At 46.4% G+C, this 27415-nt stretch overlaps 1 protein-coding gene across 14 annotated transcripts in view; it reads left to right on the top strand.

Annotated features, from left to right (window-relative positions):
* The window catches only part of RBFOX1 (RNA binding fox-1 homolog 1), a 1454978-nt gene that overhangs the window by 1084560 nt on the left and 343003 nt on the right, over positions 1-27415 (top strand). For 2 of the 14 annotated variants that reach the window (XM_013055180.2, XM_013055186.2), the window contains exon 1: positions 7914-8465. The exons of 3 other annotated variants lie outside the window; for them this stretch is intronic. In XM_013055180.2, the coding sequence (XP_012910634.1) occupies positions 8322-8465 (144 nt within the window). In that variant the 5' untranslated portion in view covers positions 7914-8321. Of the gene's footprint in view, positions 1-7238; positions 7666-7712; positions 7791-7889; positions 8466-27415 lie in introns of those variants that run through there. 9 more of the 14 variants (XM_013055191.2, XM_013055190.2, XM_013055182.2 and 6 more) reach the window with 9 other exon arrangements.

The raw sequence follows: 27415 nt of genomic DNA, 5'->3' as shown, positions 1-27415 counted from the left end.
TGTATTAATATGCACCGGGCATAAGCAATTACAAGAGTAGATGCGAGGTGACCAGAATCTGGAAAACGGGAGGTGAAGAAAGAAAGTGCTAGCTATGTGGCAAGAGAGGAGGTATCAGGTAAAAACATTTAATATCCTGACCTCAGCAATGGGAGGAGTGAGTGATATCTTTTGAGTGGAAGATTGATGTGTTTAGTTTTGTCTATTTAAAATTCCCCTCTGGAGTCCATGTGGCCTGTGGGATGGGAGGAACGGGGACCAGGAGCAAAGGAGCCAATTAGGGGAGCAGTGTTTTGTTTTTTGTTTGTTTGCTTGTTTTTTTTTTGTTTTTTTTTTGTTTTTTTTTTTTTTTTATCTAGGCTAAAGAGAATAATGTGATGCACTGGGACAGGAGAAATGGAAAATCAAGACAGGCTTCACAGTTGGAGCTCAGGGAGTTAAAAATATTGTGGTTTAGGAATCAGTTGACTATTCAGAGCAACAAAGGGAGGCGTGAAGGGCGAATGTTGATGTTTCAATGTTAACTACATGGAAGGGAGGTGCTTCCATTAACATGGAGGCAAGTCCACAGAGGAAGAGAAGCATGTGCCCATGTTTTGTCTAGGAGGGATGTTAAGACAGCAGCAAGGATAGGATCCTCCTACTGACACATGCAGAAGTCTGTTAGAGGAACATGATCATTCCTGAGGAGTAGCCTGTGAAGAGAGGTTAGCATGGAGGAGACAAGGATTCCATGGCGTCTGATTGCTACAAATCCTTCACAGGTGTGCGAAATGTAGCATAGCCATGACATGACGAGGGTCATGCAAGGTGATGACAACTGGGGTACACAAGTTAAGAAACCTAACGGAGGTGACACCAGACAAGATCTTGAGTTTATGGAACACGTAAGAATTCTGCCACAGAAGCGCATAAGAAGGTCCAGCCAGGGAAATATACAGTATTTCTCCTACGAACCACTGTGCACAAAAAAGTGTTGAATTATTCTATTTGAAACCAGGTGAAAGAAATGCTTTTCTTTTAAGAGTGGACACAGGAAGTCCTCTGAAAATGGCTTGATACGATCTTGGGTTAGTAGGGAATCTGCAGAAGGGCACAGGGATAGCTGATGACAAGCTTTCAAGGAGCAAAAAATGTGGGACAAAGAGATGGAAATGAGAATTTGCTCTCTGGTTCCCTCTGGGCAGAGGAGTAGGAAAAAGGAGTATGGCAGAGAAAGTCTAGAACCAGGAGAGTAGATTCATAGTCAATGGTGGTAGGATGGCTAACTGACATTTGCAAGGATATGATACACACCAGTCCTTCTAGAATTGTTTCTAAGATGAGAATCTCTTCTATTCAGTCTTCCTTATGCTTCCATAGTCTTCTGTCTCCTAAACTCAAACATGCCTTTTATGAGTGGATGTGTTGCAGAACATGAGGAAGGGCTGAGCTCCTTTATGTGTGGGCTCTTGTGATGGAATCCAGAGACAGGGAATAGAAAACTCTGAGCTAGCAGGTCAGCTGAGGTTGTAAGACTGTGAGGTGCCGTAAATGCAAATTGTGGTTTGGGGACCAGGACTTGGAATTCCACAGATTGTGTGTTTGGTGAGGTGAGATCTTGAGAACCAGGAAGGTTTTTCTGCCGAGTATCCGATCCATTCGCTATGTGTTCTTCTGATTCTTTCAGACTGACCCAGTTTTGCTCTGAGTCCTGACATCCTTCCTAGTTCAGCACCAACAATTAGCAGCCTTTGAAGGTGTACTGATGATGCCAGGGACTCAGGATCCCTGTGGTTGCTCTTGCCTGTGTGCCAAGACAGGACCTTGGGTAGGTTAAGGTCAAGAGGGATTATTCCAGAACTTGAGATGTTAGAGGTGAAATCACTTTAATAGGAGATTTTTAAGGTGACTCATGTTGCATAAAGATAAATATTTCTGAGCATTTATGGGGTCAAAGAACCTTGTAGCCAAGCTTATTACAAAGGAAAAATAGAATCTTCTGCAGCCTTTGTTTGCCTTCGGATTTGCTCGAGTTCCATCCAGAAAGTCACAACACTGAGAGTGGGTGGGGTGTGGAGGCTTCCCAAAGTAGACCTTCCCACCCACTTGTTCATTAGGAGAAATCACCACTTAGCTGTTTTTGTCTCTGCCGCCTACTGTCCCTTGTCCCACGCTCTTACATTCTGTCCTATGCACTGGAAACAGACTCCCACCCTCTCAAGTGCCAAACATTGCACTCTCCCTTAGCATCACCTCCTGGAACCCATTATTTCAGGAAGGCTCCTGTGGGAGCTTAGGTTATTTGCTTGGTCTGGTATTTTTAAACTGTGGGGTTCTGTCTGGTGTGTCTTGGGTCTCTCTTGAAGGGTGCTCGTTGGCTGGAACATTGTACAACTGGCAACTTTGGTCAGACGTGGTAATAAGAAGGTGTCGGCAAATGAAAGCGTTTTCTTCTTCTTTTAAAAAATGTATTTATTAATTTTATTGGTTTATTATTTACATATCTACTTACTTACTTACTTCTTTATTCAGAAGAGCTTAAGCTACACTGTGAGTGGGGTGGGACTTACTCCTCCTATAATCAAATAGGGACAAGAAAGCTAGGAAAAGTTTGGTGGCCAAGGGGACTGATAAGATTCCTGAAAGAGGAAATCTTGCAGCTATAAAGACATAGAATAATGCTCCAGATTAGTCATTGTTAGGTTTAGATATTGCCCAAAATGATAAATAACATGTTGGTGATGAACAGTGATGATTTGGAAGAAGTGTCTCTATGACTACGGGACAGCATGATGATGGAAAGAATATTTTCTGGCTTTTTTGTTCAACAGCCCTGATTGGAAACACTGCCCCCGTCCCTTATTTGCAGGCTCAGGTGTGCACTCTTGGAGCCTCATTTCCTTCTTACATAAACTGGGGCAGTGAAAACCCACCTCATAGCCTTTGGGGGAAGTTCAAGAAGCAATATGGTAACCATATTGGCCAGAAGCTATTTCTTTGCATGTTACCGCAGTCGGTCCCCAAAAAGTAGCAAAAGACTTGACCTGAAATTTTAGGAGATACAGCTGGTGACGAATTTAGTCGACAAGCACTACTATGAAAGTTGATGTTCATCTGATGCATTGGCAAGGTTAAATAAATTGTTGTATTCAGAAGACCAGGGCAGAAAGGTGATGGGTATACATTTTCGTATACATCCCATATCATCTGAAAGAATTCTCAAAAAAAAAAAAAAATTGCACTTAGAGTTAGTCGTTTCATAAATAGATTGACTCTGTTGGTCTTGTTTGTGTGATTTTTAGCAAAAAAAGAAAGAAAAAATAGGAATGTCTATGGCATCAACGAGTCAGGGCATGAGAATAAAAGTAATCCATGCTAATAGTTGCTGGTATGTACTGAGTCGTTGCTAGGTGATAGGCACCGATCTCAGAACTCATGTGTATTACATTATTTTATCTTTTAACAACTTAATTAGGAAGGCACAATTATCATTCCCTGTTAGAATGAAACTAAGATCTTAAGAGCTTATAACTCCGTAGATCTTGAACAGCAGCCGTAGAAACACAAGACAGAGCCGGGACTCCTCACCCAGTGGCAGTGAGACTCCAAAAGAGAATGCTGCGTGTCCTCCTATGAGCTGGAAGGTGTTCCCACAGACTTCACCATAGTTCTCATATTTCAGGTGGCCTTGAATGAACAGGGCCGCAGCCACCGGGTCTTTGAGGAAAATGAAGAAACTCGGGTGGTTCCACAAATCCCACCCGTTTCTGACTTTTATTAAGCTCCCCCCTCGTGAAAGGCATGCGACGCTGGGGCTCGGGGCGCTAAGAGTGGAGCAGAGTGCTTGGTTTGGTTTGCTGCGGCGAGTCTGTCGGGGTGAGGAGGGTCGTTATCCAGGCCTCGTGGGTGTAACTGTTGTTCGCAGGCGTCCCCACCACGGTGAGCATGTGTTGATGCCCGGTGTGCCGGTGCCTGTGCTGGGAAGCACTTTCCACTCATTATCTCGGTGGTTCCCAAATGCTGATCCACGGATCCATCTGATGCCGTAATGACATTTTCAACAGACTGCAGCTAAATGAGAAAATTAAGGGCAATTTAGTGAAAATTTTAATAGACCTAAATTTAATCAATTTGAAGGGCTGTCCTTTATTTTGAGATTATGTCCTTCTTACTTTTTGGTATAAAATGCCCTTTCCTTTATGAAATGATGATGATGACAGATGGTGTGTGTGTGCGTGTGTGTGTGTGTGTACTAACTTGGCAAACAATTTTTAAGTTGTTAATTTCATGCGCTCTCTCCACTGTTTTTAAATTTTTATTGTGATGGCCCATGAATTAGGGAGGAAAAAAAACTCCGAGCCTCGCTGCAATTCTGTGAGGAAGCTATTATTAGCCCCATTTTACAGATGGAAAAAAAAAAAAAAAACTGGCTAGAACAGGGCCTGGAATGCAGTCAACACTAAATGTCCTCCAAGTAGTTGAGCAAGTAGGTGACTCAAAGGGCTTGTAGCAGAGATAAAGTTTTCTGCAGATACTTTAATTCTCACCTTCCTGAAGATTGGCCTGGGGAGCTGCCCCTATCAAAATGTGGAAGCTAGAAGAAAATACTTCTGAGCCAGTCCTGGACATTGTCAGGGAGCTAACCCCAGCACAGGTAATTACATTTAAGATCAAGAAGTCCTGCTCTCTAACCAGAATTTTTCTTGCTCTGGGGCATGAAACCCCCCCTAGAAGATCCCACTTTAGTGAAATGCCTGCTCTTCTGACAGCCTTAGGAAGTGACAATAAGGATTTATGAAAGAGAATAAAAACCATAGTGATTTCTTTTATTCTTTTAAGTAGCTGGCAGATTGGAGGGAAGGAAAAAGTTACAAACCCTGTTGTGTGGGTCAAATTAAAACTTGAGCAGCGGCCTTCTGCTTAAGAAACTTTCCTTTGAGGATGGTGTTGTTCATTGCTGGTTTTCCCTGCACTCTGTGCTTCCTACAGGGGACGTGTGAGTATTCGTGAAGGGTCCTCGTAGCTGCTAGACAGGATGGTACCCCTTGATTGCGCATGGGCTATCTACACACAGGTGATCCCAAGTGCCCAGGGAGTCTTTGTAGAGACAGAAGAGTGTTTTCTTTCCCCCCGCTTCTCCCATTTATTGACGTGGAGGAATCACCTGGGGATAGTGGCATTGATGTGGGTCTTTCACATCAAAAGATGTCTCTGTTGAGTCTCTGTTGAGATGGAATTCAAAGTCAGCATCCCCAGATGCTGCTTGAAAGGCTGGCAGAATTTTGTCATCAAGTGAGCAGTATTTGCAGATACGGCATTACCTTTTGATTTATGGTCATTGGATGCTCTTTGCTTGATTAACATGCACTGATGTTAGCTGTAGACTCTTCCCTGCCTGCTCCTTTGTGCAGCTGCCATGTTGGGGGGTGTGTGTGTGCAGGGGTGTGCTTGTCTCCATGTTCCCACTCGTGCAGGGATGCTCAGACTCGGTCGTCCACAGAATGGCTCCATATCATTTTGAGATGAATCTAGAAGGTCTGGATTGCATGGGTTCATTCTGCAGACTTCCCGTGTGCCTGGCTAGGAAGTCCCAGGTTTAAAGAGAAGTCTGAGCCATTGCAAAATGGGTCCATAAGAATCCAATCACCACTGAGGGCTTTCAACTTTGAAGAGAAAACGGACCGGAAAACCAGTGTTGGCTCAGCGCAGCCGAGAACAGTTATTGGTTCTTTACATAATGTATTTGTTTTTCATTAAACCATTCAGATAAGGTCTTATTAAAGTGCCATGTATTATTTATCGTGTTTCTTATGAAAATGAGCTGAAGGGAAAATTCTGTCCTCTTCCTGGGGCATTTGCAAGCTTTTCCAATGCCAGCAAGAAAAAAAAAATGAAGTAAGCTAAGTGAACCCCCATCAGTAGAACAGACTGGAAAGCATGGGAAGGAGAGAGTAGGGAGTTAAAAAGCAGAATCTCTGACCTTTTTTTCCAGGTGTGTTTTGTGGAACGGCTTTCTCTTTGGTTTTGTGAATTGTAAAATAATAAAATAAATAGAAGACAGGCAGAAAGTAAGAAAAGAAGGAAAAGAGTGAAGCAGTTTATTTGTGAATGAGAATGAGACCTTGCCCAGTGAATGTGATTTGTTAGACAACATATAGCAAGGATTTTTTCACACTAAATACTGCCCCCCAACCCAGCAGCGTAAAATACCAGCCAGAAGCCCCCTAACAGGGGGCTTAGCCCCCTAACCCCATAGCAACCTCGGCTCTGGGTGAAACATGGTAGCGTGCCCCTCTAAACCCACAGGCTGTGTGCGTGCCAGGGTGTTGGAGGGACTGGTTTTGCAAAGCAAAGAGAAGGAAGAAGGCCGGTCGGGGCTTGGTGTTGGCATAGCAAAGACTTTAGAGTTATCGATGGCATTTCAAAACAGAACAACAAAAAATGGAGCTGTGGAATAATTAATTTCCTTTTCTTCAGAAAGCATTTTGATTAGCCTGCAAAGTGAGTTGTGCCTTTCAAGCTGATGGCTCAGTTCAGAAGGAGCCCTTTGGCTAAGAGTAGCTCCCTGAGCCCCACGGAGAAGTGGGCAGGGATGTCCCCCTGAGGCCTGTCCCCTGGTCCTGCCCCAGGTGCTCCTTCCTGGGCTGATCTCATGCCTCTTGGGGTGTGGGGTCTGCTCTATCCTGCAGGCCAGCGGCAAGGCCCCCAGCCAGGTTTCTTGCCTGGGACCCAAGAATCAAAAAAGATGATGTTCAGACAGCCTCTTGCTCTGAAAAAGAAAAAGAAAATCCAATCACCGGGTCAAAATCTATTTCAAAAAATATGGCTACTATTCCTGATCTTGATTTTACTGCTGCCAACAACGTGCTTTCCCCCCCCCCCCCATGGGGACCAACGATGCGTTAGAGTCTTAATATTTTCTTTTGATTTGCAGATCACATCCTATTTTATTGCATAAAGACTAACGAAATCTACTAATGAATAATTATTACTTCATAAAATAAAGGGAAGGGGGAGATCCTTCTACAAGAGCAGAATGCTAATTTGGCCAAGGAGGGCTGGCCAGGCAAGAAAAAATAAAATAAATAAAACCATTGTAATTTGCCCGCTGCAGCCCACAGAGTAATGGCTTATCAGACACGGACTTCCCCACCCTGTGCATTTATAATTTGAGAAGAGCAAGGATTCTGGGCCGGAGAAGCCCCCTCGCTTTCACCGGGGGCTGGCGTATTAGTTAGTCCAACAGGGCTGACTCCCGTGCCAGCCAGGGCGGTTTCCCCATTCAGCGGCTCAAGCTGGTTCAAGTGCTAGCCGCTGCCTGCACAGCCAAGGCAAGGCGCAGAGCGAAAGCTGCGCCCCAAAGCCTTGGGGGCGCGTCGCTGCCTCACCATTCTGCCGGCGGTGGGGGCCCCCCAGAATCCGCCCTCCCTCGGGCGCCGCAGCTCTCAGCTCCCCGTGCCCCCAACCCCTGGCGTCGTCTCCGCACTCTTCCGAAGGGGAATCCCATTTCTGTGTTTATTTTCAACGAGAGTCGGGCAAACAAACCGCCACCAACATCTAAAGAGTCTGGGTCCCAGCTGGGCAATTGTCCCCCTCGCCCGCCCGGATGCTGGCGACGTGGGGCGCTCTCTCACTTCCTCACCCGCCCCGCGGAGATTTTTAGCAGACACAATTTGAATTTTGGTGAGTCGTTTTGGGGGGGGGGGGAGCAGTGGGGAGGGGAAAAAAAAAAAGCCAACCCTGCCCCTGGACCCATTTTGACAAATGAGGAAGCAGGCAGCATCAGCACCAACGGACTGAGCCTCAGTGTGAGTCAAAATCTCTCTCTCTCTCTCTCTCTCTCTCTCTCCTTTCTCCCCTCCCTCTCTCGTCCTTAGCTTTCTCCCCCCACCCCACCCCCAGCATCTACAGGAGGGCATCCACCCCCTCCCCCTCCCCTACAAGTTGCCTTTGCCTGTTCTTGTCATCTTCACGGGGGGCGGGGGGGGGGCGTGGGGTGGGAGCACCGTCCACTTTGCGGGGCATCAGAAAGCAGGCCCAACAAACCGGGGAAAGGGTACAACCACGAAGGCAACAAAATAGTTTCCCGGCCCTCTGGAGTGTCTTAGTTGGAGGCAGATGAACGCCACGATCTAGCAAACCCGAAGGGAAGGAAGCCAGCGAGGAGGGACTGGCGCGCGCAGGGTGCGGCGGGGGGAGGGAGAGAGAGAAAGAGAGAGAGAAGAGGAGGGACGGCCACCGGGTTTGGACTTAGATAATCAGCAAAATTAAAAAGGAAAAAAAAAAAAAAACCAACAACAACAACATTGTAGCGACCAGGCAAAGAGCAGCGTGATTGCATGCGAGCGTCCCCACTCGTGCTCGGCGGGCGCCAGAGAGAAACGATGCAGCATCCTCTGACGGGGGCCACCTGCGTGGCGCTCCCCAACGTGGGCATGTGTCCCCAGCTCTCGTGTGCCTTGACTTTTATGTACTTACAGCAGGTAAGGCGCGCTCTTCCCTCGGTGGCTGCCTCCGGGGCTCAGGCTCCGCGGACTGGGTACCCGCATCGCTGGGCTGCGCTTTGGACCCTGGAGGGGGTTGGGGAGGGGGCTTGTGCTTTCGGATGGGAGGGGTGGATCCGGGCCCCTAGTTCTCTGCGGAGCCCAGGCGCCCCGCGCCCCGCTGTTTTTGCACCTCTCTGAATACTTTGAATGCCTGATTCTGAGCCTGGGTGCCTGGAGTTTAAAATTGCAAACTGCATTTTCTTTTACTTGTATTTCTCTTGTGTCTTCCGCGGGTGAGGACCTGAGTCTGAGACCCCTTTGATGCTAAGAGTTTGGATCTTTGTGGAGGCACTCCCCTGCCTGGAGGATTAATTTAGCTGTTTTAATAGGGAGTGAAAAGACCTGTATGTATGTGTGTGTGCTCAGTATTTTTGTTTTCTTAAGTTTGTCTGGGCTGTGCTTTATTCAGTCTGCTTGGGATCTGAGCCTTTGGGTTTCTGGAGCGTGTCAGCCCTGGAATCTGCCTCCAAACTCACTGGCCAGGCTGTGATGAAGGCAGTGGTTTAGGATGCTGTCTTTGTTGGCATGTGTAAAGGCTTTTTTTCCCCTCCCCTCCTCCACTCTCCTTTAATGGTCTTCCTGAAGGATTCTGTGTTTGTTTTATTTTCCATTCTGTGTGCACATCAGAATCTTTCATTGTGTTTCTATCGGTCTTTCTCTGAGTGTTTCCCTCGGACCCTCTCGGTTTCTCCCTCTTTACTAGTAGGGCTGCTGCCTAAGTTGGTCACTGGTCTTGAGAAGCAGCTGCACTGTCGCCTGGTAGGGGGTGGGGGACAAGCTTAGTTCTGGGTCTCTGGGCAGAGGCTGTCCATGTGAATTGGCAGGGTTGGAAAGATTTTGTCACGCAGGTAGAATCCTGTTCCCTGCCCAGTATCACGGTCCTGCTCTGTGAAGAGTTAACAGCGGTTGTAGTCATTTTATGTTTTTCGATGGACTCCCTTCACGAGAACCGTTTGTTAAGTGTGGGGGGTATTGTAGCTGACAAAACTTCCTTCACAAGTGTTCGGAGGGGCCTCCTTCCCCAAAGACCCTCAATTTCAATCTGCGTTGTGGGAATATATGTATTCATAAAATGTCAAAATTCTGTTTTGAACATTTGGGTAATTTGTTATGGAGTTGGTTGCCTCCAGAAAATGTTTCTATGGCATATTTTCTGTTGGAAGCCCTTTGGAGAACAGCCTTTTCTTTTTGTTGTTTTAATAGCTCAGGAACAAATTGGTTTATCCTTTTAAATATTGTTTTATTCCATTTCTCATTAAGCAAATTGTGCCAGAAAACATCTCCCAAGAGCCCATTGGTAACATATTATATGATTCATCTGCTTCTACCATCTCTGTACCTTTGCTGTGAATGCCTCTGTGTGTGTGTGTGTGTGTGTGTGTTGTGTGTTTTATACCAGCTACCCACCAGAAGACTATCCTAATGAGCATTTCTACAGATGCCCAGCCTTACTTGAATTTAATCAAATTATTAATATGAGTTGATATTTTCCTTCCTCCATTCACTTCTTTCATGTTATTTATTAATTAATTTGAACAACATTACTTAACAAGTGCGGTGCTATAGGTATTCCATGTTCTCACTGTTTCTTTGTGCATTATTCTTTCTAATAAATTGGTGTTTCCTCCTTGTAGATTGTTAAATGGGCTTGCGCATTTAGGCACAACTTAGGAGAGAAGGCAGTGAGTTTGAGTGAGAGGCTCTTCTTGCCATGAAAAGGACAAGTCTATGGGATAAATGCAGCCATTCTCAGCCCCCGCCAGGCAGTCTCTCCTAGGAGGGAAAACGCTCCTGCCCTGACAAGGGGAGGCTCAAAGGGAATGTTGGCAGCCATAACATATATTTAGAAGTGACTAAAGCAGCATCGTGGCTCCACATGAAGATGGATGGAGGTGGGTTTTGAAATGTGCTTTGGGATGCAGCCCCCTCCAGAAGGGAAGAGCTTGCAAGGCTTTCAGTGAAAGTGTTGATAAGGGGATGCTGGGACACAGTGTCAGAATGCGGTGTGCGTGTGTGTGTGTGTGCACGTATGTATTTTTTCTGAGTTTCACTAAATGCCTAAAGTATAGTGCAGGCAGACAATTATTTTTGCCTGTCTGTTTGAGAATTGGTTTTCCAGCCACACCTCCCACCCTGCCTAAGGCTCGTGGTCAGGGCGGGAGAGCTATACTTTCAGGTCATCTCTACTACCCGGTGCTGCCATGTTTGTGTAGAAGTCCCCTGTCACTGCTTTTATGTAGCTGTCCGGACCATCGGCTGATGAAGGGTGTGAGATAGTTCACTTCAGTCTCCACAGACCACTTCCTGATAACCATCCGTATGTCTTCTATCCATATATCGCCACTATGTTTCCTATCTGCTGTTAACCTATAGCTATCTCTGTGGCCAGAGATTGTATCTCTATTTAATTTTGATGATCAGAGGGCTAATGTGGACTCTCGGAGTATGCTGATCAAATGCCTGGATCAGGCAACATCTCTGAGAAAGAACACCTGCATTAGAAACATTTTATTTTACTATTATTTTGAAGTAAGCCGCTTTCAGGAATCTTCGTCATTTCAGATCACCAATTACATAAGAAAATGGTAATTAAAACACAGCGATCTTATTTTGGAGGCTTTCTCATTCTGTCTTATAAACGCACACGCTCTGATCAGGGGCTTTTTCACTGAAATGTCTTCTCCCGGAATGAAGTTCATACAGCGCGTATTTCTCACCCAGTGTCTAAGGAAAACCCCTTCATCATTTGCTTTCTTTGACTCGGCCATGACATCTAGCCTTTTTCCCTACACTCTCCCAGATCTGTTCTGGAGACAATTTATAAAAACAAAAATCAGTTGGGATACCCCAACACCTGAGTCTGCTATGAAAGACCCAGTGAAAATGACATAACCCTTTTGCCATGAAGAACTTATTTATTCAGGCCAAGGGAGAGGCCCCTGCGATGTTTAAATTCTTAGACCCATTCCGTTTCATTTATTTATATTCCCCAGTACTTCTGCTTTAGGTGGCTATACCCCGATAGTTAAGATTTCTTCCTTTGTTTTTTAATCTTCCTCCTCTCTCTTAACATCGGAGATAGTGCCACAGTTTGGAATTGCAAGACGGGATAGATATCAAATCCAACAGTGCCGTCATGTGCATATGTACACTGGGTACACATGTGCGTCTGCACACCCGGCTACCTCTAGGATGTAGCATCTCTCTTGTGCTTGTAGACCATTCTCAGGCAGGAGAAGCTCTGGAGCCTCTGACTTCAATCTTGCCGTCCAGGGGAAGTCCCTGTTTCGGTCTCTGTTCTTGACACACTGCAGTGGCTTTATTGGATGTCTCCTTTGATGGCAGATCTTTTCCCATGTGAGAAGAACGGCAAGCCCACATCTCCCCACTTTGGAATCTTCCCAGAATCCCAAAGGGGCTACCCACTTAGACACCTTTGCTTTGCAGGGAAATTCTGAATACAGATTCCAAATGTGGGGAGTTTCTACAAGCTAGGTCGAAAAGGAATGTGTTTTATTTTTCATGGAGAGACAGAAAACAACCACACACACACACACACACACACACACACACACACACAGACACACACACAGAACTCTGGAGATGCTTTCCCATCCTAAGGCACAGGGAACCAGACCAAATAGCATCCATCACATGGTGGGGTATAGCAAGGCTATGGACAGAGAGGACGAGGTTTGTTTTCTGATGCACAGTACGTGTCAGATCTCCTTCAGGGTCGTGATTCACACTGAGTTCTAACTCCCTGAAAGAGGATAAGTAACATATTAACTTAGTTTTCCCTATTTCTACACCACTGTCAGTGTCTCCCAGTCCTGTTCAAAGAAAGCTTCTCATCTGTCAAATCTTATTCACTCAGAACCTTTTTACCAGCCTAAATTTAAAAACAAGTCAAAATGCTTAAAATCCACAATCAAAGGGGGGGGGGAGGGCCTTTAAAGTGGGCCATGCCACTGTCAATATCCGAAGATTGGTAATTTTTCCCACTTAATGATGATCCATGTGGTTTGTTTTAAATAGTGAAGTGGTTTGTACAAAGGGTAATTCCTGGTAAATGAAACCATTGCTCACCGTGGACATCTTCAGATCGAAAGCAATTGAACTGAAACCTGCATATCAACCCTTTCTGTCTTTAATTAGAAAGTGGTTCTCACAGCGGAGTCACAGGGAAGGTGGGTTCCCGGAGTGAGGCTGGAGGAGGGGGGACGGCCCCCTGCACCAGCCACGGTTATAAATTTGGGAAACGTTAGGTGGGCCATAACAATTATGGCTGCGTGGAAAAGTTCAATTCTCATTCCAGTTACTTACCTCGCGCTGCTCTGTCTGATGATTTATAGGGGGGCCAAATGGTATTTTATCACCTTCTTTCTTCTTGGCTTAATCCCTTGTTGATTTATTAGATTGTGCTGTGGATTGGGGGTAGTCAATAGTGTCAATAATGCAGAAAAGAATTAGGATAGATTATCTTCATGTCTGAATTGTTTAAGGAATTTAAGTGGCCGGAATGAGCACACTTCTAGGCCTGGGTGACTGTCTAATAGAATACAGGTCCCTGTGTCTCTTTCCGGAGAGATCCTATGTCATAATTCGGCAAGTTAACCCATTCCCTCTGATTTCCCTGAATTTTCCCACAAAGGGGAGGAGGCCTGAACTGTTGAGGCTCTCCTTAGCCTGGAGAGGTCCGCATCTCAGGTGGGCTGGCTGGTGTTTCTTCTGGGTTTCTCCCACTTGGGGACCATGGGGGCCTAGGGTGGGGAGCGGTGTTGGCCGCAAGGTTACTTGGGCCGCCTCTGCCTTAAGATTATTTAGTCTGACATTCGCTACTGGAAATTGCAAGCATCTGCTAGCCCGCAGACCCGAGTCCTGCGCCATTCGGCAGCTCTGCCTGCCATTTCGCGGCGCTTTTTCCGTGTTAGAACGTACAAGCGGCTGCTTTTCTGCCTTTGCCCGAGTGGAGGAAGCCCGTGTTATTGGCGCTCACATGCCATCTGTTTTCCTTACAGCTGGCCCTTGAGTAATTGTCCGGTAGCTGATGGACTAAGGGTAGACAATCTTTTTTAGGGTTTTCTGATTCATTTAACCAGGCTCTCTGCCCCAAGAGGAAACATAATGCTTGTTTATTCATATTGGCCGGGTAAAAACAGTGTAGTTTGTCAGGCAAATAATAGTCTTCTGGAAGAGAAAGAAATTGCAGCATTGTAAACAAAATCAGGTTGGTGCGTCGGTGCCTAAGGGGGCTGGGTGATGCGCGGGAGATGTCATCCCGGGAAGGAGGCTGAGCTGACAAAGCGTGGGCGTAATTGCCCCATCTGCAGAGACCTTTTTAATGGACGAGGAGAGGTGTCCCAGTGTGCTGTTTAATTCAATTAAGAAAAGCAAAGAAAGTTCCATTCATCAATAAAGTTCCCTATTTCCGGGAGCTCCCCGGGAGAACTTTGCCTGGCTGAGCGCTGGCCTGTGGCTGGCTCCTTGATGCGCGGGCCCCATTGAGAGAGGCTGTGTCAGCCAGGGTCAGCTCGCAGGCACAATAGCTCAGGAGGGTCCCCGCCCTGGCCCTTCAACCATGCTGAGTGTGAGCGTGCTAGAGAAATGAGCAGCGAACCTGTAGGCTGCCCCGGCAGGGAGAAACTCAGAGAGGGGACGTCCCCCAAGGATCCCCAAACCTGATCCCTGGGCCTGGCCCAGGGGTAGGAAAGAACTTCTGTGGGTGGGACTTTCTGGCTCCTGGCAGGGTTTGGGGAAAGGGGTTTCACTGCCATTTTCTGGCCCTCCTGGCATACTGAGGCCCTGATTCATTGGTCCCGGCTGAGGAAAAGCAGATGCCTACTTTCTATTGCTTGGGATCCCACTTCTAATGCCCGTCTTGCTAATTGACATGTCTTGTATTTGTTCAGCACCAAACACTTAACAAAGCACGTTTGCTAGGCTTCCTCTGACCTGTTAGACTGGAGGCAGCATGAGGGTAGAGACTTCTCCATTCTGTCACTCTAGCCACAAGGCCTAAGTCAGCCTGAGACATAGACGTTGTTCAATGCAAAGATAAATGGAGGAATGAATGAATGCATGTGTACATTTGGATTTGCTGGCAAGTGCCACTGCTTTCCGCAGATCTATAGGATGACATATTCACTCCTTTTATCCATCTTTTCATTTGGCCACACAAGACAGTTTTGGCAGGCATTGAGAATAGCACAGCGGATCAGTTAGGAAAGGTCCTCGCCACCACGGAGCAGGCGTTCCCCTGGAAGGAGGAGCGGCGATGTGAGAGTTAAGTGAATCAAGAGGGTGTTTTCAGGTTGTGGAGTGCTTGGCGGGAAACAAACAGGGTGATGGGTACCACGTAAGTGGGGGGTGTTGGCTCTTGGCTTTTCCAGTGGGTGGGCCAGGAAGGGTCTGCAGAAGAAGGTGATGGTTCTCCTGAGGGTAAGAGAGCATCCAGCGGGTGAGGAGGGATGGGAAAGGGCAGGAACGGAAGAGGGTGGATGAGCCAAGAGGCACAGGGAGGCCGTTTGCGGAGCAGGTGGGTCGTGTGCCGCTGTGTCAGCCTCTGTGAGTGGAGCAGAGGCTTTCTGTTCGCCTCTGGGACCGTCCCGAAATGAGGCCAGTGGGAAGGACAGAGGACAGCAATGAATGCCTTCTGCCTAGAGAAGAGGAAACCGCTCCTGGGTTGTGGAGAAACCCATGGAACGTGTGGAAACACCTTTGTGGGTCAGGGGTGGAGAGAGGGTCTCGAGGGAGGCCAGGAGAAGACCTCCCTCGTGGCACACTGAGAGGACTCTTGGTAAAGTCTCCTCCAAGTGCTTCCAACAGTGGGCGTGGGCTTCGGACACTTCGGTCCAGGGTTCCTCAGATTTCCAGCACGTAAGCATTTCCTCCCGAATGTTTACCGATCCACTCATCCGCAGAGCAACAGAGCAGTATCTTCCGCTGAATGTTTTTAAAATTAACTTCTATTTTGGACCTAAAAAGTAGATTTGGCCAAACTGAAAATGATAAATAAATAAATAAATAAATAAATGGAATCACAGCTGAGATATTCTTTTTTTCTGATGTTCTTTGAAATATTTACTCATTCACACATTCATTCATTCATTCATTCATTCCATGTTCATCGAGCTATAGGTGCCAGCTGCTCTTTGAGGTTTTCTTGGTTACCAAAGGCTTCTGTCCTCACAGAGAGGCCATGAAGGTGCTTACGCGCGTGCCATCTCGTGAACCATCAACGTAGGACCACGCTTTGGGCAACATTGGCTTGGTCCATTGGATTTCCTAGGAATCCTCTTTAACGTCAGACCTGGATTTGCTCATTCCCCCCCTGACCCATTCGCAAAGGGCAGGACTCTAAGTACCCGCTTTGTGTCGCCTGCGCCCCTCCCCGCAGGATAGCGGTCAGGGTAGGAAGTAAAGGGGAGTGGCCGCATATTAAACATCGACCTCATGCATGGGCCTTTGAGATGATGGTGTTGAGGAGTGGGTGTGGAGGTCCCTAACCCTTGACCAGGCTCTAGGGGAGAGAGAGCCGCCTCAGCCTGTTTCTGATCCTGCTCTTTATGTTGTGTCTGAACACACACAGAATCAAAATGAGGAATTGGACCCGGAGTGAAAAGCATTCAGGTTAGTGTGGGTTCCCAGGGACGTAATGACTTTTTTCCCCCCACTTTGCAGCTCTGGAACAAAGTACAGGCAGCTGTAGGATTTAACTGCCCCAGCTTTCCCAGTACTGATGAGTAAATGCACAAAAGGTTTAGTCTTAATGTGCCTTTTCTTTTTTGGCGTTTGATGTTTGCCCAGGAATCACCTCGAGGACTATATTCCCCTTATCAGAAACAACAGCAGAGATCCCTCCTCTTCCCTTCGGTAACTGGGCACTCTGTTGCTCTGCCTGAATCCAGGTTCGGGGCGAGCTCTGCTCTCTTGCAAGGGTAAGGGCCAAGAGCTGAAGGATCTCCCCACTGAAAGATGAGTCTTTCATCAACAGCAAACAGGATCAGCACCTATAAACAGAATGAACAGCCAGGTCCACCTTTCCTGTTTTTGGATATTTCCAACTGTCCATCTCATGAGTCTTGCAAAATTCAGAGGAGAAAACTACATCCCTTTTACAACCGAGTGGTGTCGGCTGCCCCCAAAGCATAGTTTAAATATTGGCATCTCTAGAGTGTATACAGGATAGAAGTCATGAGCTGAGGGCTTAATCCCAACCGTGTTATTCAATTAGCTGATCCACATGGATTGAGCAAAGGGCACTTTGCTCAACTTGATTTGGGTCTTTACTTGCTTCTCCAGAAATCGAGGCGAGGAATCACCATTTCCTACTGTGCTTTGTAAGGTGAGGGGATGGTACGGATTCTGAAATTTAGCACCGTGGCTGGATCCACGGAGAAGCCACCAAATGTTTGTTAAAGAAACGAATGAGTGAATGAATGACTGTGTTAGAGGAAAGTAGCATCTGTTTATCAAGGCCGAGTATACATTTTTCTTTTCTGTTTCTTCCCCGTCCACGTGCTCGGTGCACCCATGGCCTCCCAAGGGCTCAGACACCCAGAGTCAGGGCATCTCCCTTGGGTTCTGTAGTCCCTCCTGCCTGTTCTGGGTGACTTCTCCCTCCTCCTCCTGTCAACTGTCAGACCTGCTGGTGGTGTTGGATGTGATGTGGCTGCACAGCTCAATTAATGCTCTGTGACAGGAGGAGGGAAAATAAAAATTGTCTTGCTCTTGTCACCAGCAAAGTTATTTACTTTCAAAAGCTGACAGAATCACAGTGCAGGGGCTTCATTTATTTCCATTCAGAATGTCATTATTCTGTGACGCAGGGGACTTGGGCACATGCTGAAGTTTATTCCCATAAGCTTGACGATGGCAGTGGCCTGCTGCAGTCCTTCTGGGTTCCCAGAAGGGTGCTGGGCTATGGCACCCGGACGAACGCCCCGGGCTCGGGAGGTCCTGTCCCAGTGGTGCGTGTGTTTTCAGACCCCGCATCTTTCCAGTGAGAGGGAGCATGTGTCCCACTGCCGTCTGATCACTCGTCCTGTTTATGCTGAAGCAAAAGAGCAAGGTGTGGGACTCCTCGTTTTAAAGCTGTCTTCCCCTGGGCCAGTCCTCAAATTTCTAGAAATGAAAAGCCTCTTGCAAGTAAGTGAATTTGCTTTGGATCTGTTGTCTCTATTTAAACCCTCTGACAGGCTCTTTCATCCCAGTAATCTGTATAAAACTACACTTCTCCCTCCCTCTCTCTCTTTCTTTCTTTTTTCCTTCTTTCCCCAGGCCTCCTGTTCCCCTTACTCATTTGCAATGAGAAAGAAATTAAACTAGGAAGGGTTGAGCGGAGAAAATGCTTTCCTCCATGGTGCAATGGCAGAACCTTCCACTGGGGGTCTCCGTTCAGGACCTGTGACTCAGGATTCCCGAGAACAGTCTTTTTCTTTTCTTTTCTTCAAGTCTCCTTTCCGTTCCTCTCAAAACGTGAGGGTCCTCTGTGAGCCACGTGGAAGTCCATGTTAGGTAGCCAGGGAGAACCCAGCCACCCCTCCGATGATGATGATGATGATAAAATAATGAAAATAAGGAAATAATCAATAACTTTTATGGAGTGCTATGTGACAAGCGCACTCCTAAGCACTTTTACATGGATTACTTCATTTAATCCCCCACAACAGGCCTCTGGGGAGTCCCTGCGAGTCATCTGGTGTTTTAGTTGCAGGTCCGAACGGGGAAGAGCTGGTCTGAAACAAAAGCCAGGTACAGCAGCCCCTGAAAGGACACCTGTGTCTGTGATTCTGCGCTGGCCCCACAGGCTTCCTGGGGCCCTGCAGGCTGCCGCCTCCCCCCCATCTACCCCGGCCTCTGTGGGGCCACTGCTGTGGACAGACCACTGCACCGGGCAGTGCCCTCGAGGATCTTTCCTTTTAAAGGCAAAACTTGTCCAAATGGGAAAGAGTCGTGCAGTCTCTCAACTTTGAAGCTTTGCGTGATTTTAGTTGGAAGTCTTTAGGAATATGGTTGAACAAATGGCCACACACACACACACACACACACACACACACGGAGGCTTTCAGACTTGGGGAAGGTGAGAGGAGAGAGCGCGGGGCTGATGGGAACCTTCCGCTCCCAGAGAATGATGGAGTGCATTTCTCTGCAGCCAATTCCAATTCCCAAATCCCCCTTGTGCCGAGGAGCTCTCCAACTAACACAGGAAATGCAGTCACCGCCCGGCACTGTATTAATGATTTATACACCCCGCACCACTGCTTTTGTTCACTTGCGGGGCCTGGTCGTGTTAATAAAGGAATTTCTGGGAGCGGGGTCCCGGCTTGCCATGCTGTTTGGCTCAATGCAGCGCAAGCTGCTCCATAAATCACATGAATTTAGTGCTTTACAGCCTTGCTGAGCTTAGATCATGTGTGTGTGGACGTGCATGTGTGCGCAGACGCGTGTGCGTGTGTGTGTGTGTGTGTGTAATCAGATTCACCTAGGGACGTTTCCACTGCCTTTCTATACAGAATGAATGAAGGAAGTGTGCAATCTATCTTAGATGCTTCAGGGTTGATCGGTCCGTTTCACAGTGTTATCAGGGCCCTATTTGTTTCCCGTTTGGTGTTTATGCTTTATGGTGTTGTCAGTGAAAATGGGCTGACACCATTTTATTAGCATAAAGAGACAAGATCACATTAGAATCCCCCTTCCTTCTGTATCATCAAAAACAACAGACAGGGGAGCCAGGAGGTACCAGAGGCAGCGTCACTATTTGCTACAAATCAGTAGGAAATTCAGGTGTTCTTTAATCAATGGGATTTTTGAGGCTTAAAAAACAGAACAAAACAGAACAAAACAAAAAACCTCAGTTATTCACAGGAAAAGAATTCTGCTTTGTTTTTGAAAATGAGTGAGGAGATTCGTTTTCAGAATTGAGGCTTCTGGATCAAGGGAAGTTTCTTCCTGTCTAGTAAGCCACAGAAAACTGATTTTAACCTCAGCTTTTTTCCTCCCTAATTAGAAGTGAAAAAATGATATAATCAAATGGTATATTGAATGTTCAATGCCTCTTTAAAGATATCTGCAGAGAAAAGCCCTGTGTTAGTTGTTTTTTTTTTCTTTTTGAGTATGCTTGTGTTCTCTTAATTATATCATACTTTACATTTTGTGTGTGGTTATATATTTTTTCCTCCTGTAGAGCTAAGAACTGAAACCTAGCAGAAATCTGAGTAGGAGTTTGAGGGAAAAAGAGAATATTTAGAAAATTGGAATGGTACTTGAAGTATTCTACCCGATAGGATTTTTTTTATAAGGTAAAATCATGATTTTAGGAAATGTGCCTGACTTTAAAATAAAGATATGTGAGGCTTTGAGGAAATAAACATGTTGATTTGTTTGAATTCCTAAAAAATGTATGAAAGAGTGAGTACTATGACTAGTGAACAGAGCCCCAGATGACCTACACCCAAACCAGGGCTTGGGTTTTCTTTTATAAATGTGAAAGTTTTGGCTAACTGGTTCTTACCCACATTTATGCTTATGAGAAAATTAAAAGCATTTCTGGATACTGTCTAGGGTCTTAGTAACAATGAAACAGAGGTGAGTACTCAATTGAAAAGACTAGCTTTTCTCGTCCTGCCTTCCTGAAAAGTAGAAGGCAGGAGGGACATATTTACATAAGTAAATAAAGAAAGTTACAAAATTTTTCATCACGGGAAATATGAGACAGCATTTTGGACTAAGAAAGCAGGTGTCCAGCAAGGGCAGTTTACATTTATATTGTACTGATTTCTGTGTTTGCCTTTGTCCTCTCTTAAAGGGCTCTGTGAGTGTTTCATTGTCTTTAATTATGTCTACGAGGCACAAGACAGCAGTCAACATCTGCTCTATTGTTTACTTGGTTTACATATAGCTTTGATGGGTTATTAAACAATCTATTTTTCAAACCGAAAACAGAGAAACCAGCCGAATCCATATTATGGCATTTTGTAAAGACCCATTATGCAATTAGCACTTGGGATTTGTGCAAAGCTGGTGATTCACCCAAATAAACATCCCTTTATTCTGATAGCTCCTCTCGGCTTTGCGAAAAATATCAATTTCTCAAAAAATAAAATCACATTTCCTCCTTAATCATGTAGCATGCCAAGGAGATGATGTGTTAATACAAGGGATGGATCCTTCACGTTCTATATCCAAAAAAGAGCATCTCTCCAAAATAATGATGTCTTTAATTCAAGACAGCAATTACTATATTACATAAGACAACTAGAGGCTTACACAGAAGACAGACTTCTGAGAGTTTATTTGATTCTATGGGTGGAGAGAAATGCTCTGTTTTTAACCATTTCTGGAAACTTCCTGGTCTACTTATGCAAGGCGTATTGAGTCCTCTATAGCAAAACGTGTGACATTCCTAATGATTCAACCAGACCTCATCCCCTCACTTAAGTAATTGGTTAATAATTAATTCACTTGCTCATTCATTCAACAAATATTTATTTAGCCTCTGCTCCGCCTCAGAAATTGGGTTAGTCACTGAGGGTACAGAGACCAGGGAACCAACTTCATCTTCCTTCACGAAGCTTACAAGTTCCTGGGGAAGGCAGGTAATAAGCAAGGGTCCCCATACACATTTGTAGCGCAAGTTGTGGCAAGTGTGCTTAAAAAAAAAAAAAAAAATTGAGTCCATGGAAAACAGTGGGGGTTGCATTCAAGGATGAAGAGGTCTCTATGAGGAAGGGATGTTCCAGCAGAGATAAGGAAGGAGGGCAGAGGCAGGGGTTGGGGGGCAGAGAGCAGGCATGCTGAGGTGGAAGGCGTGTGCCCGGCCGTACCATGGCTGGGTGTTCCCAGGGAACCGGGCAGAGGCCAGCGAGTCCGGAGCACCATGGGAGAAGGGAAAGAGGCACAGGGGCCAGAAAGACACCACAGGCACTTAGAAGCACTGATGGGGGGAGGGGGTTGGACTTTACTCAAAAAAAATAAAATAAAATAAAATAAAATGGAGGAGAAATAGTGCTAAGAGCTCTAAGCAGAGGAGAAATATGACTGAACTTGGCCTTTAAGAACACTAGTTTGGCTGTTCTGTGGAGAATAGACCAGAGGGGGACAAGATTGAAAGCGGGGCCCAGGTAGGAGGCCACAGCAGTAACTGAGGTGCATGATGACGGCCGCCTGGTCTGGGAGTTGGCAGAAGAGAAGGACAGGAGTGAAAGTTTTAAAAAACAAGCCTGATATTCCTTATGACTCCCCTTCATCCAAAGCTGGGTGTTCAAAGGAGAACAAATGGAACGCCCCGGAGGGGACATCTGAGGGCTTTGGTGAGGATGGTGATGTCCCAGGAGGGAATGACCTGGGGGGGGGGGAGCATGGGGCTTCACCAAACAGAATTACAGGCCAGCTTGAGCAGATGTCAGGCCACAGCTCCGGATGCTCCTTGGCCAGAGCTCAGAGTCTCAGTGGTTGGTCTTGCACATTGTTCAGTAGCACAGTGACTGCGTGCAAAGCTGTAGCTCAGCTCCGCGGGGTGGTCTCCCACATCCGAGCAACAAACTCCCAAGGGGGTGGGTGAGGAGCAGGGAGCCAGTTTGATGGAACACCCAGTGGGCAGCGCCTCCCCCGGCCTCCTCCCGAGAAGGGAGCACAGGAGTTAAATGCATTGTCATAGGTGTCAGGCAAAACTGGCTTTGGATCCTAAAAACACCATGAATCTTGTGGACCTCCGACCAGCTGCAGGGACGGATTTCTTCACTTCTCCGAGGCTTAGTTTCCACACTGGTGAAGTAGGGGTGATAACGGGACCGGGAAAACAGGGCTGTTGTAAGTACCACGGGAGATAGTCCGTGGGGCCCTCAGCAAAGCGCCCAGCAAATAGAAAGCTCAAGAAATACTCTCCTACTGGTAGCGGCGGTGAAGGTGCTGGTGGAGGTGGTTGAGGTGCCCGTGACCGTGGTGGTAGCGATGACGGTGGATGTGACAAAGGAGGCATGCTGGTGATGGAGAGGATGACGTCTGCGTGGCAGGAATGTTGATTAGAATGCGGTGTGGTGGGGCGCCTGGGTGGCTCAGGGGGTTAAGCCTCTGCCTTAGGCTCAGGTCTTAATCTCAGGGTCCTGGGATCAAGCCACCCCCCCCCCCAATCAGGCTCTCTGCTCAGCAGGGAGCCTGCTTCCCCCCCCCCCCTCTCTCTGCCTGCCCCTCTGCCTACTTGTGATCTCTCTCTCTGTCAAATAAACAAATAAAATCTTAAAAAAAAAAAAAGTGCAAGAGGTTATAGTTACTCATTTAAAAAAAACAAAACAAAATAAAACAAAAACGCAGCATGGTTGTCTCACCTGAATTTAGAAGCGGTTCCAATCTGCCGCTTGCCATCTGCGAGCCCAGTGATAAGGCCCTTAACTTGTCTTTGTTTCAGTGTCCTCATCTGTAAAATGGGGATGATGATACTCAGTGTTGGTCATTATGAGGACTAAATAAGCTGACATTTGATTTTAAAAAAAAGAAGAAGGAAGAAAGAAAGAGAAAGAAAATGGTACAGCATTTGTTCTAATAAACAAACTCTCCCAGGAGCAGAAAATGTTTATTAAATAATAAACTGGCACAGAGTATAGCCTTGGGGAAAAAAAAAAGAGAGAGAGAGAGAGAAAGATACCTAGTGGCTTCTGGTCTGTTTCTTTATTCTTGATTTTGCTTTTCATAGTGAGCAGGAAGGCTGTCTTCCCCTTTCCACCACTGCCAGACCCACCCCCCTCTCCATGTGTTCCTAGTATAACAGGTGTGTGGTAAGCCAGCACTCTGGCAGAGTGCGCCATGAAAAAGACTCCCAGTAATTATAAAAATAACAACAAGGGCTGCTTAGTGAGGTGGGCAGATGAGCACACCACTAGCCAGAATGATAAACAGCGCCTGCAAATGTTAGGTCCCAGTGGGAGTGTGGGAACATATGGGGACAAACCACACTAAAAGTTGGGCATCATTGGTAAGTTTAAGCGGGTAAGGAGGGCCAGTCCGGCGCCAAGTTTTTTTTTTTTTTTCTTTTTTTATCCTAATTTTAAATCCTACAGTTCCCTTTTGTCCCTTTGTTCTATTTTGGTCCTAAAAAGAGCATTCCTCTTTGAGGCCATCCTGGGAGTCTCTGAGGAAGGGTGGTAATCCTAAAACAAACAGCCACCCTGGAGTCTGTGAATTTCCACACTGAGCTGTATTCAGTATTCTTGGGGGAGATGCAAACCAGCACTGTAGATACTTTATGGAATGCTGACTTGTTGAGTTCAGATCTGTTATAGGTGGGGGTGCAGAAAAATGAGTACCTCAAAACCAGCCAGTCCGACAAGTTTATAAGCATTCGTAGAAAGGGGATACAGATTTCTCCACCAAATATTACTTGAAAAGAAGAGATGTGAACTATGGTCGGTTGATTTCAGGTTGACGTTTCTTATTTCTGGGTCTGAATATAGTTTGGAGATTATGCAGTCTGTGTTGGCACGGCTCCGCAGCAGTGGGATTTCTCTGGGAAGATATTTTGGAAATCTTGTTAACGGCCCATGCAGTTTTTCCTAGGATTCAGTTAGGGGAGGTTTGAGCCTGCATGCAATGTTTATAATGCAAGCACCTGAGTGCAGGTGCCTGCTCCTCTGCAGATCTCCAGGATCCCTTAGTTAGCAAGCACATCAGCCTCCTTGGTCATGCAAAGTATGCAGAGGAAAGAAAATAGGATTTGGAAGCAGGCAGGCCTGTTTTTGGCTCTGGCCCTCCCACCCAGCTAGCCAGGAATGATGTAAATTCCTTGTTATGCTTCCTCATTTCTAGGACAGGGCGGTTACGAGTACGAGTATCAGAGAATTGTTCAAAGATTAAAAGAGTTGGTCTTTGAAGTGCTTATAAGAACATTTGGCCCTTAGAAAGGTCCATAAAAATGTTAAAAAAATAAGCCAAAGGTATCTTCTCCGACTTCCTTTTATGAATGTGTGTGTCTGTCATTCCTGTTCCTCCCGTCACTATTGAATTGGTCCAGAATCTGTTAGTTAGTTGCGAGGGCCAGAAACCCAACTCAAACTAGCTTAAGCAAATATGGGGATTTACTGACCAATGAAACTCGACCAGGAGCAAGAAGTGAGTAGGCACTTAAATACCTGGCATTCACGTAAGGAGAGATGATGGTGCTAAAATATAGCCACCATGAGTGAAGCTCATAGAAGTGGACCCAAGTCTGGGGAAACTTTTTAGCATGTGGCTGCATGATTTTGAGTACTCTCCACAACAACCTTGTAAGGAAAATATTATTACCTCTAAATCTGTCAATGACTTGAGATTCCGGGAGGCTAAGTAATTTGCCTAGGAAAGCAGAGCCAGGAATATTCAGATTCAGAATTTGAACCTAAGCTTGGTATGGCCCCAATATCTGAGTTCTTGGCTAATAGGATATGTTGCTATTATAATAAAAATATGCTTGTTTTTTATTAGCGAGTTTAAAATCAGCCAATCTGAGATTCGTTAGTTTGAGATACATAAACCTGAAACAAAGACAAGTTAAGTACCTTGCCATTGGGCTCACCGAAGGCAATATATGTTTTATATGATTTGATTTATTTAAATATTAATATATTTAAAATGCTATACATATATATCTTTCTCTGGAGCCAGATTCACCATGCACAAGCTCTGGGATCTTGAGCCAGTGACTTAACCTCTCTGTGCCTCAGTTTCCCTATCAGTAACACGGGGATGATAACAGGAATTTCCTGGTAAGATTGCTACAACGATTAAATGAGTTAATGCATAAAGCGCTGAGAAAGTATCTAGCAAGTAGTAAATGGGATATCTGGTTTGTTGAACAATATCTAAAGATAGATTGTAATATCTATTGGAAAGGAAATGAGGTCACTTAGGGTAGTTCCTCTTCTGATGTCCCAGAGTGTCCCAGAAAGGCACTGCTAATCCAGGAAGTTGAGAAACCCACCTGTCAGAGGCTCTCTGTTGCCACCAGCTGCCTGGCCATGACATTGTGAAGAAACCATGTGCAGTGGTCAGCCCCTGGGCTCTTCTCACAGACGCTCATCGGCACAGTTTGGCACAACTTGGCTCTGGGCCCCTCCTGTCTCAGTCATGTCTGTAAGAGCGGACTGCAGAGTCTCTGAAAATGCAAGCACGTATTTCCTACCTCCTTTCTCCCCCAACGCGCGTTTGGTGGGCTCCCTGCTGGGTATCCCACCTGCTCTTCGGGTTGTTAGCATCTGTTTCCTGGCCTGGAGCTAGAGGTGAAACCTTCCACAGAGAGAAGCCGGACCCCAGCTTGGGAGTACTGCTCACTTCTGGATGGGAGAGCTAGGGTGTGTGTTTGGATTCCATACTGTCTGGCTTGGATTTACATTATGAAATGCCTTAGCATTTCCCCAGATTGTTCGACCTCCTTGCCTTTCTGAAAACCTCATCCCTGTCGCGTTGTGGTGAGAGTCCTCTGAGCAGCAGGTAGACATCCTCAAAGTCACGGTGGTGGTAATAAGCATGTCAACATGATTCCACGTGAGGATGGTCACCTGAACCACCACCGTGAGCCCAGCTTAAGCGATGCTGGCTCCATCCATGCCTTTCCTTTAGCAAAAGCTGGGGCGCCTGGGTGGCTCAGTGGGTTAAGCCACTGCCTTCGGCTCAGGTCATGATCTCAGGGTCCTGGGATTGAGTCCCGAATCAGGCTCTCTGCTCGGTGGGGAGCCTGCTTCCCTCTCTCTCTCTCTGCCTGCCTCTCCGTCTACTTGTGATCTCTGTCAAATAAATAAATGAAATCTTTAAAAAAAAAAAAAAAAAGCACAGCACATCTTGGCCACATATGTCAACATCTGATAGAGATCCAGAGGCTCCTTGAGGGTCCCCAGAAGAATTTCAAAGGGGCCATCAATCCCCTGTAATGATATGGAGAATTTTGTGAGTTATGTGCAGTTTTCTGGAATGAAGGCAAAATTCTTATAGTGGTCCATGCATCAAAAATACCAGTTAAGAACCACCACATCTCCCCAGAAGAGGCATTAGTTTGGGAAGGAGTCGAGGATAAGACAGCCCTGGAGGTTGAAATGGTGCTTCAGTATCGCAAAGGAAGGTGGCAGGATAATCTCTTCGGCACCCCTTCTCCTGGATCACCCTCTTCTCCCTCCCAACCCATACCTGCGTTTTGCTGGTCTTCCCATGTGACCAGCCCACTTCCGTGGGCCTTGAACCTCCTCTGCTTGGGGAGGTTTCCCCATTCCCTGAAGTTTGGGGGGAGGGGGAGGCCAGACCTGCCCCAAGCCTGAAAGTGTCATCCAGCTGTCTGTACTGGCTTTTCTTGTGTCTTCCTTTGTCTCCAGTGGCTATTGGAGAGGTTGAGATCGAGTGAGGTCTTGAGGGCAAAGGAGATAAGGAGGCCACTCAGCTTGAGTTTCATCCTGGCCAGCGTTTCTCAGAAGAGTTATATGCGGTCACGTGCCAGAAAAGGGCTTCAGCAGGGAATTAGTACCCAGGGGCTCCGCGGCTCCGTTCAAGGTACAGCTCCTAGTTCACCAGCCGTGTTTCCTTTGTCATTCACTTCACCTCTCAGTGCCTTAGTTTTCTTGTCTCTAATGTAAGAAATCCAACAATCTATTCCATAGGGCTGTAGAGAGGAGCACGTGTGATGAAATCGGTGCAGTGCCTGGCACAAAGTAAGCGTTGACTTTTCGTTCAAATGGTAGAACTGTGGTGATGATGATGATGAAGAAGGAGGAGGAGGAGGAGATGATGAGGAAGCAGGAGGGGAAAGAAGAGAAGTGGTAAAGAACTTTGCACATGGCGGACATACTGCTAATTTTCAGTAGCCAGATATCACATAGCAAGGTGGATGGTTGGACAGATGAACGGACGGATGGATGGGTGACCGGCTGGCT

The sequence above is a fragment of the Mustela putorius genome, unplaced genomic scaffold (assembly GCF_011764305.1).
Source record: "Mustela putorius furo isolate JIRA1106 unplaced genomic scaffold, ASM1176430v1.1 tig00004007_pilon_pilon_pilon, whole genome shotgun sequence".
In the NCBI taxonomy this organism is placed as follows: domain Eukaryota; kingdom Metazoa; phylum Chordata; class Mammalia; order Carnivora; family Mustelidae; genus Mustela; species Mustela putorius.
This window is presented reverse-complemented; position numbering and strand designations above follow the sequence as displayed.